General features: G+C 47.9%; 1 protein-coding gene across 1 annotated transcript; it reads left to right on the forward strand.

Annotated features, from left to right (window-relative positions):
* The first annotated feature begins 4,481 nt into the window (after nt 1–4,481).
* LOC129837239 (mutS protein homolog 5-like) lies at nt 4,482–10,022 on the forward strand. Its single transcript, XM_055903246.1, has 13 exons — nt 4,482–4,580; nt 4,773–4,871; nt 4,975–5,098; nt 5,363–5,443; nt 5,704–5,757; nt 5,877–5,998; nt 6,354–6,463; nt 6,573–6,608; nt 6,689–6,771; nt 6,907–6,952; nt 7,121–7,259; nt 7,371–7,433; nt 7,538–10,022. The coding sequence occupies exons 2-13, from the start codon at nt 4,785–4,787 to the stop codon at nt 7,760–7,762; spliced, it is 1,170 nt and encodes a 389-aa protein (XP_055759221.1). The 5' UTR covers nt 4,482–4,580; nt 4,773–4,784; the 3' UTR covers nt 7,763–10,022.
* Nucleotides 10,023–10,370: the final 348 nt, after the last annotated feature.

Below are 10,370 nucleotides of genomic sequence, written 5' to 3' on the forward strand. Positions count from 1 at the left end.
TATTTTGCTAGTAGAGCTGTGTAACATCCAGTTTGCAAACTTCAGACGTGCAGAAATTGGGTTTTTTGGACAGCAGTGGCTTCTTCCGTGGTGTCCTCCCATGAACACCATTCTTGTTTAGTGTTTTACGTATCGGAGACTCGTCAACAGAGATGTTAGCATGTTCCAGAGATTTCTATATGTCTTTAGCTGACATTCTATGTCACGATCGTGTGGCGGATTGACGGACCAAACGCAGCATTTGGAAAATAAGCCATCTTCTTTTATTTCAAAGACGACGAAAAATAAACACGAAACACTTAATACAAACTAACAAAACAACAAACGATCGTGAAGCTAATAAACGTCGTGCACATACACAGGCTACAAACGTATCACATAGACAACTACTCACAACAAATGAAAGCCCATGGCTACCCTAAATAAGGCTCCCAATCAGAGACAACCGAAATCAGCTGTCTCTAATTGGGAACTCATTCAGGCAACCATAGACTCTCCTAGACAACTAAACATACATAGACAACGCTAGACACATGTACTCAACACAAACCCATATACTACACCCAACAACCCCTTTTCCATAGAAACACCCAAAACCAACAAAACACAAACATTCCCCATGTCACACCCTGACCTAACTAAAATAATAAAGAAAACAAAGAATACTAAGGCCAGGGCGTGACATAACCCCCCCCTTGAGGTGCGAACTCCGGGCGCACCATTAACCAGTCTAGGGGAGGGTCTGGGTGGGCTTCCATCCACGGTGGCGGCTCCGGCTCTGGTCGTGGTCCCCACGTCACCACAGTCCCTAACCGCCTCCTTAGCTTCCTCCAAATGACCCCCCTCCACATTAACCCCACTGCATTAAGGGGCAGTTCCGGACTAAGGGGCAGCTCCGGACTAAGGGGCAGTACCAGGGTAAGGGGCAGTACCAGGGTCAGGGGCAGCTCCGAACTAAGGGGCAGTACCAGGGTAAGGGACAGCACCAGGATAAGGGACAGCACCAGGATAAGGGGCAGCTCCGGACTGAGGAACGGCAGCTCCGGACTGAGGGACGGCAGCTCCGGACTGAGGGACGGCAGCTCCGGACTGAGGGACGGCAGCTCCGGACTGAGGGACGGCAGCTCCGGACTGAGGGACGGCAGCTCCGGACTGAGGGACGGCAGCTCCGGACTGAGGGACGGCAGCTCCGGACTGAGGGACGGCAGCTCCGGACTGAGGGACGGCAGCTCCGGACTGAGGGACGGCAGCTCCGGACTGAGGGACGGCAGCTCCGGACTGAGGGACGGCAGCTCCGGACTGAGGGACTGCAGCTCCGGACTGAGGGACTGCAGCTCCGGACTGAGGGACTGCAGCTCCGGACTGAGGGACTGCAGCTCCGGACTGAGGGACTGCAGCTCCGGACTGAGGGACTGCAGCTCCGGACTGAGGGACTGCAGCTCCGGACTGAGGGACTGCAGCTCCGGACTGAGGGACTGCAGCTCCGGACTGAGGGACTGCAGCTCCGGACTGAGGGACTGCAGCTCCGGACTGAGGGACGGCCCATGGCTGGCTGACGGATCTGGCTGCTCATGGCTGGCTGACGGATCTGGCTGCTCATGGCTGGCTGACGGATCTGGCTGCTCATGGCTAGCTGACGGATCTGGCTGCTCATGGCTAGCTGACGGATCTGGCTGCTCATGGCTGGCTGACGGATCTGGCTGCTCATGGCTGGCTGACGGATCTGGCTGCTCATGGCTGGCTGACGGATCTGGCTGCTCATGGCTGGCTGACGGATCTGGCTGCTCATGGCTAGCTGACGGATCTGGCTGCTCATGGCTAGCTGACGGATCTGGCTGCTCATGGCTAGCTGACGGATCTGGCTGCTCATGGCTGGCTGACGGATCTGGCTGCTCATGGCTAGCTGACGGATCTGGCTGCTCATGGCTAGCTGACGGATCTGGCTGCTCATGGCTAGCTGACGGATCTGGCTGCTCAAGGCTAGCTGACGGATCTGGCTGCTCATGGCTAGCTGACGGATCTGGCTGCTCATGGCTAGCTGACGGATCTGGCTGCTCATGGCTAGCTGACTGCTCTGGCAGATCCTGTCTGGTTAGCGGCTCTGGCAGATCCTGTCTGGTTGGCGGCTCTGGCAGATCCTGTCTGGTTGGCGGCTCTGGCAGATCCTGTCTGGTTGGCGGCTCTGGCAGATCCTGTCTGGCGGACGGCTCTAGCGGCTCCTGTCTGGCGGACGGCTCTAGCGGCTCCTGTCTGGCGGACGGCTCTGTAGGCTCATGGCAGACGGGCGGCTTTGCAGGCTCATGGCAGACGGGCGGCTTTGCAGGCTCATGGCAGACGGGCGGCTTTGCAGGCTCATGGCAGACGGGCGGCTTTGCAGGCTCATGGCAGACGGATGGCTCAGACGGCGCTGGGGAGACGGATGGCTCAGATGGCGCTGGGGAGACGGATGGCTCAGATGGCGCTTGGCAGACGGGCAGTTCATGCATCGCTGTGCAGACGGCAGACTCCTGCCGGCTGAGGCGCACTGTAGGCCTGGTGCGTGGTGCCGGGACTGGTGGCACCGGGCTGGGGACACGCATCTCAGGGCTAGTGCGGGGAGCAGCAACAGGACGCACAGGACTCTGCGGACACACAGGAGGCTTGGTGCGTGGTTTAGGCACTGGTGGTAAAGGGCTGGAGACACGCACCACATAGCTAGTGCGTGGAGGAGGCACTGGTGGTACTGGGTTGGGGCGGGGAGGTGGCGCCGGAAATACCGGACCGTGCAGGCGTACTGGCTCCCTTGAGCGCCGAGCCTGCCCAACCTTACCTGGTTGTATGCTCCCCGTCGCCTGACCAGTGCGGGGAGGTGGAATAACCCGTACCGGCCTATGTAGGCGAACCGGGGACACCATGCGTAAGGCTGGTGCCATGTACGCTTCATGACATACGGCTCAACGCTCAGTCTAGCCCGGCCGATACGTGGAGCTGAAATGTACCGAACCGGGCTATGCACGCGTACAGGAGACACCGTGCGCTCTACTGCGTAACACGGTGTCTGCCCGTACTCTCGCTCTCCACGGTAAGTACAGGGAGTAGGCGCAGGTTTCCTACCTGACTTCGCCACACTCCCTTTAAGGCCCCCCCCAAGAAATTTTTGGGTTGTACTCACGGGCTTCCAGCCTTGTCTCCGTGCTGCCTCCTCATATCGCCTCCTCTCGGCTTTAGCTGCCTCCAGCTCTTCACGAGGAAGGCGATATTCTCCCGGTTGTGCCCACGGCCCCTTACCATCCAGTATCTCCTCCCATGTCCACGAATCCTGTGTAGGTGGGTCCTGTTGCCGCTTTCCATGCCGCTTGGTCCTGTAATGGTGAGTAGTTCTGTCACGATCGTGTGGCGGATTGACGGACCAAAACGCAGCATTTGGAAAATAAGCCATCTTCTTTTATTTCAAAGACGACGAAAAATAAACACGAAACACTTAATGTGTCAGCCTTTCTAAAATGTTTACTCGGCTTTTTCACACAGTCATGTGTACATTGTTGCGCCTAAAATGTGAAGAAATAATATTTTATCAACATTTTAAGCTAAACAGTCCAATCTGTTCCATCAGCCCTATTAATTGCAAGTTCAAATCCTCGAGCTGACGAGGTAAAAATCTGTCGTTCTGCCCCTGAACAAGGCAGTTAACCCACTGTTCCTAGGCCGTCATTGAAAATAAGAATTTGTTCTTTACTGACTTGCCTAGTTAAATAAAGGTAAAATAAAAAATAACACTGCTTTGATAGGTATCAGTGGGGATTAAGAAGTGAGTATATGCAATGCCCACTGAAAAATAAGTGAGTATACAGCGTATACCTGTGTGTGCCCTTCACTACACCACTGCCACTTGCAAATGTTTTCTGGTTCTATACTGTCAATGAACTATATAAGTAGACCAAACCCAGCTGCTACATTGGTGTATATGGGAGAACCACCCCTTAAAGGGGCAGTGCAGTCCAAAATGTAATTTACACTATGAGGTCGAAATAACATTATGATAATGTCATTTTTGTGTCAGCATGTTCAGGTGGGATGATGTTTTTGTCCCAGATCACGACATCACAATCTGATCTGATTATTCTGATGAGTATGTATCCTACTACTTTGAAGGGGTAAGGGTGGATGTGCTGTAATATCCTATCTGCTAATCAGAGCTGTGTATGTAAATATATTTACATGTATATCAACAGGGGCCAACAAGACCAGGCTGAGCATTTCAATGGCAAAAGGAGGCTCAGGGAAATGAGATATTAAACATATAATGACATTATTTTCATGAAATAAACACACACATTGATTTATTAGACATACGGTGATTACTTAAAAAAACAATTCAAAATATAGAGAAAAATATATTTCATTTTATATTTCATTTATCTATCATCTTTGGCTTTAATTCTGCTGCAGCCACGCCAGCGCACGTGGGGATGAATTTAGCGCGCTTGGTGACATGCCTCGCGCCCGGTGCCAGATCACAGTGAGAGACGCGCTTAAAATCAACTACACACACAGCAGCAAAAAGCCGAGTAAACGTTAAAGTCAGTTGACATAGACCACAGGTAAGTTGCTAACTAACAGACATGCCATAACTGAGGCGCACATTCTATATGTCTGTAAACGGAAAGGGCTAGGCCTACTACATAAGTGAAATTCAAAGTAGTTTACGTTAGCAAACTAACAGTAGCCAAATTATGATATAATGATTGACGTGACAAAGTTCAGGCCAAAGTTGTCTGCGTGTCTTTGTGTAGCCTAGAGAGTATATGGCGGTGCCTGGTGATGTCAGAGGAGGCCTGTCTGGGCTCCCCAATATGAATGGAGAAGAGGAGGAGGAGGAAGAATCACATGAGGTGAGAGCAACAGTGAACACACACACACACATGTCATGTGTGCTATACAAACTACAAACAATGGGCCATGGCAGATTAAGATAATGTGTGTGTGTGTGTCCAGGTGTTGCTGAGTGTGTTTGCCCAGCATGGGCAGTTGGGGTTGTGTTTCTATGACAGCAGAGACTTCACTCTGCACCACATGCCTGACACCTCAGACAACCACGAGCTCCAACTGTTGGCCAGAGGTATATACTAAAGTTAAACACACATACACTTACACACACTAACAAGAGGTAGTCAGTACACACACCTGAACTACTAACTGACCCAAACACATTTCTCCATCCCCCTGTCCTCTCCCCCCTCCCTCCCCTGGTCCCCTTCTCCCCTGTTTCTTTCTCCTCTCCATCCCCTGTCCTCTCCCCCTGTTCTCCTCTTCTTCTCCTCTCCTTCCCCCTGTCCCCGGTCCCCTGCCTCTGCCCCCTCCCCTCTCCCCCTCCCTCTCTCAGTGGTCCAGGAGGTGAGCCCTCATGTGATCATTACCAGTGCTAAGCAGGAACGCTGCATGGTCCAGTTCATGCAGGGACTGGGTGAGGAGGAGCACCCCACAGGGAGGACTGGGGAAGGCAAAACTTTAGTCTGGCCGGGGAGGGGTGATGGTTAAGGTGGAGGGTAAAGGTTAATGCTAAAAAAATCTTTATACATTTGCACTTTCTCCCCCTTTCTCACTTTATCTGCTTGCCCTTCTATCGCTCTCTCTCAAACTCGCTTCTATCTCTCACTCTCTTCTTTCTCTCTCCCCTCTATCCCCCTCTCTCTTTCTGACTCCCTCTCTCCTCCCTGCTTCCAGGAGCCAACCCAGACTACAGGCCTGAGGTGGTGACCTATCCCTATGTGGACTTTGGTAAGAACAGCTGCCTTGCCTGTGGTAATACTTTAGGTATTGTTCTAAGTGTAACTTTTGAACATCAATAGTCAAGTTTTCAGTTACAGATTCTCTCTCTCTCCCTCTCTTTACAACAGGTCTGGAGGTCAGTAAGCAGATGCTGTTGTCTGCCCATTTTCCCTTCCTTCCTCCTGCTGTCTCAGAGAGAGAGAGAATCTCCTACCTCTCCTCCTGCATCTCCTTCGACTCCCCCCTCATGGTGAGTTCTCCTCCCCCCTCATGATGAGTTCTCCTCCCCCTCATGGTGAGTTCTCCTCCCCCCTCATGGTGAGTTCTCCTCCCCCCTCATGATGAGTTCTCCTCCCCCTCATGGTGAGTTCTCCTCCCCCCCCATGGTGAGTTCTCCTCCCCCCCATGGTGAGTTCTCCTTCCCCCCATGGTGAGTTCTCCTTCCCCCCATGGTGAGTTCTCCTCCCCCCTCATGGTGAGTTCTCCTCCCTCCTCATGGTGAGTTCTCCTCCCCCTTGTTCCAGGAAAATAACCTCACACTGACATTTGAGATTAAATTGAAAATGTTGCGTGTGTGTGTGTGTTTATTTGTGTGTGTGTCCTAGCTGCGGTCAGTAGGTGCGTTGCTGAAGTGTCTGGACAGGAGGAGAGTGGGAGTGGAGCTAGAGGACAGCAGTGTGGGAGTCCCCATCTTACAGTTCCACACCTACACACTGTAAGACACACACACAACACAACACACACATACAGAGAGATAGGTCAGTTGTGTATAGGTATTGTGGTTGAATGTTTTTTTTCACATCTGAATTTCATTCCTCTTACAGGAAAGACGTAGTGTACGTGGACCAGGATACTTACAGGTCAGTCCCCCTGGAGACAAACAGACACAAACACACACACACACTTTCTCTGCCATGTTTGTTGTTTGTGTGTGTTCCAGCGTGCTGCAGATCTTCAAGTCGGAGCTGCACCCCTCTGTGTACAAGCTGCAGTCTGGGGAGAAGGAAGGGCTCAGTCTCTATGGTAACACACATTATGGGAAGTTAATGCGCTGATATGATGTCAATACATTCTCACACTCGCATTATGAGATGCAGTGATTTCTCAGTCATGTTTCCTGTAGTGATGATGTCATGGGTGTTGGTGTCTCTGTTTCAGGGATACTGAATCACTGCAGATGCAAGTTTGGCTCCAAACTGCTTCGGTGAGGAAAACCTGTTCTCATGGTTGAAGTGTCAGAAACCAACCACACACAGGTTATATCTGAGAAACATAATCAATGCCTCAGTACCTGTTTGTGGTGCGTAGTCATAATCTATCCCTCCTTGTTCTGATAGATGTTGGTTATTGTGAAATCCTCTCTCTCTCTCAGCCAGTGGTTTCTGAGGCCGACTCATGACCTGGCGGTGTTGAACAGGAGACAGGAAGTTGTGAGATTCTTCTCCTGTCCACGCAACTCTGACTCCCTAAACACTTTGCAGTCCTCCCTACGCAACATCAGGAACATCCCGGTAACCATGACCTGTGAACTTTACCCTTCAGCGCCATGCAGGCCTCAGTCTGCAACATCAGTGATGAGTATTAATTTTCTGTAATAAAGAGTATTATTTCTCTTGCTGTAGACTCTCCTGCGTTCGATGTCTCTGTCTCACACCAAAGTCTCTGACTGGCAGGGTCTCTACAAGGTAGGAGTTCTACGGCCATTTATTTATATGAATAGTGTGTCTGAATGTATATTAGACAATCTACGGTGCAGTGTGAATAGTGTGTGTTTGTGTCTGTGTTGTAGACAGTGTATAGTGCGGTGTGTATCAGGGACACAGTGCGCTCCCTGCCTCAGTCCATCCAACTCTTCCAGGAGATCAGTGAGGGATTCTCAGACGACCTTTACTACATCGCCTCGCTCATCAGCAGAGTGGTGGGACACACAGTACACACGTCAGGTGCAGCTCCCATGTTCTGTATCTCAATGTGTTTCATTCTCATTTTATTCTGTGATTTGTGTCTTGTATAGGTGGACTTTGAGGGCAGTTTAGCAGAAAACTGTTTCACTGTCAAACCCAATGTGGACCCTGCTATAGGCGAGAGTGAGTGTTCATAACATTAGGGAATGAAGGTTAGAGTTATGTTTGTTGAAGGTCAGAGTTATGTTTGTTGAAGGTCAGAGTTATGTTTGTTGAAGGTCAGAGTTATGTTTGTTGAAGGTCAGAGTTATGTTTGTTGAAGGTTAGGGTTATGTTTGTTGAAGGTTAGGGTTATGTTTGTTGAAGGTTAGGGTTATGTTTGTTAAAGGTTAGGGTTCTGTTTGTTAAAGGTTAGGGTTATGTTTGTTGAAGGTGTCGTGGATAATCGTTTCAAAATATAACACTTACAAGAACTTGTGAATTCAATATAGGCTTTTAATACAAAATATCAGAAGCCGGTATGGTCCGCGGACAACACACACTTTCCCAGAGCTGGTTCTGTATTTATACACATATAGCATATGAGTCCATCCTACATGTAAATTAAGTTACTTCCCTTAGGTCATCTGCCACCATTATCTTTCATTTCAGGCTTCCTGCTTGTTCATGCCCAATAACGCCTGTATCCGCTCTTGATTAGATTACAATGGACCCTCTCGTGTCCTAAAATTAATATGTATTATGCCTATAGTCCATCTGTTGGTCATTTGGCTGGCACCCTCCTTTGTGTGTCCCTCTGACCTCGGTATGTCCAGCTATCCTATGCACTCATGGCCTTGCTTTAGTTTCCTGTTCTCTACAATAGACAATGTACTTTAAGTGTCGCCTCTTCCTTTTTACCCTAAGCCTTTATGCTTTTTATGGCTTTGGCCATTATGTCTGTTATGTCTTAGTTTCCTGTTTTTACCAGAATGGCAAATGCACTCACGTGTTGCCTTCTCCTCTTGTAGTCTAATGTACACCTGTCTTTGCTCAATAGTGTCATATCTGTCTCCATATGTCTAAGCACTTACTCCTACAAATCCCTCCTCTTGAGGCTAATTAGCCTCAAAAACTAAAATAAAATGACATATAGAGAGTGGAGGCCAATACCAACAGTTGACAAAAACAGTATCAAAATAAAGCTTACAAATCACCTGGACCAAACATCTCCAATACATAAACACAGACAGGAGTAAAATATCCAATTTGAAACATAAAACACTTACAAAACCCAACTAGACCAAACATCTCCAAACAATATCATAGATAGGAGTAAAAGATCTAGTATGTAAAAAATAAAACATTTATAATCAATCATTATATTGTGAAGAAGCAATGAGCATGTAGTATGCCCACACATCCAGAAACTATCAGCTATTCCTTAATCCTGATTCTTTAACATTTCAAGATATAATGTTACTTGAGTTATATTACCACATTTACCTTTGTGATTCACAATCATTCCTTTATCAAATGTACTAACTCCTGCAGTTTCTAACACCCAAATAGTTTATTAAATTAACTATAGTGTTTCCCACATCCATCCCATTATCTCCATAGCTGTAGAAACATTCATATTCGCTTTTTACAATAGTAAACCTATCATTATGAGGATCATTCAATTCAGTTCTTATTTTTGTACATTCATATTTTCCCAACATATTTTTATTTATTCACTTCTGCCTTTAGTGTTACCTAATGCCAACCTGCATCTATGTTACACAAAGGAATGTAGTATTTTCTCTGAATACATTGAACATTTTAAATTTAACACATTCTTCAAATGATGCAAGTTCAGGTACTATCAAAAGATCAGACCAAGGTGATTTTCTACACAAAATACAATTGTCCATTCTGTGTTTGTTTGCTGTATACTTAGCCCATTCGTACCACTCGTTCTTCACTACTTCTTCTCGTGTGCTGTCCTTGAGTGGTTCTGATTTTGAGATATCTGTCGCTTTTACAATGTTTTTGTGTCACGTTCCTGACCTTATTTCCTTTGTTTAGTCTTTGTTTAGTTGGTCAAGACGTGAGCTGGGTGGGTATATTCCATGTTATGTGTTTTCATTGGTTTAGGGTTGTCTAACTAGCCTGATATGGTTCTCAATCAGAGGCAGGTGTTTTACGTTGTCTCTGATTGGGAACCATATTAAGTTAGGCTGTTCTCACTGTTTGTTTGTGGGTGATTGTTCCTGTTCGTTGCGTTCTTTGTTTTCTAGATTCACATGTTCAGGACTGTAGCGTCGTTGGTTTCGTTTTGTTTATTGTTTTTGTTCGTGTTGAATAAGTGTTTGAATAAATATGGATACATACCACGCTGCAATTTGGTCCTCCTCTCCTTCAACCAACGACGAGAGTCGTTACATTTTGTCTTGAGGTAGATCATTAGAGTTTATCAGAAAGTTCCAAATGCCAGTAAAAAAAACTTCTGGTTCTGATGTCTCAGGTTTCTTTGTGGGTACAGTGGACTACTTGGTAAGGGCAGTTGATGTTATCTTAGTGGTAGCTACTGTAGTCTTCACAGCAGCTGCCACCATTGTTGTTGTCGTTGTTCTAGTTGTCACAGGCTCTTCCTGTTTAGGTATTGGCGTAGGACCAATTCTAATGAACGTGTTGCTACTCCCTTCAGTCAATCTTGTTCTCGTTATTTCAACTATATGTTCTTCACCTTCCACT

This window comes from Salvelinus fontinalis, chromosome 38 (genome assembly GCF_029448725.1).
Source record: "Salvelinus fontinalis isolate EN_2023a chromosome 38, ASM2944872v1, whole genome shotgun sequence".
Lineage (NCBI taxonomy): Eukaryota > Metazoa > Chordata > Actinopteri > Salmoniformes > Salmonidae > Salvelinus > Salvelinus fontinalis.

Coding starts and splice junctions, on each gene's coding strand:
- LOC129837239 (XM_055903246.1), top strand. CDS start 4,785: ATGGCGGTGCCTGGTGATGTCAGAGGAGGCCTGTCTGGGCTCCCCAAT. Junction 5,999..6,353: donor CCTTCGACTCCCCCCTCATG/GTGAGTTCTCCT, acceptor TGTGTGTCCTAG/CTGCGGTCAGTAGGTGCGTT. Junction 6,772..6,906: donor GGAAGGGCTCAGTCTCTATG/GTAACACACATT, acceptor TCTCTGTTTCAG/GGATACTGAATCACTGCAGA.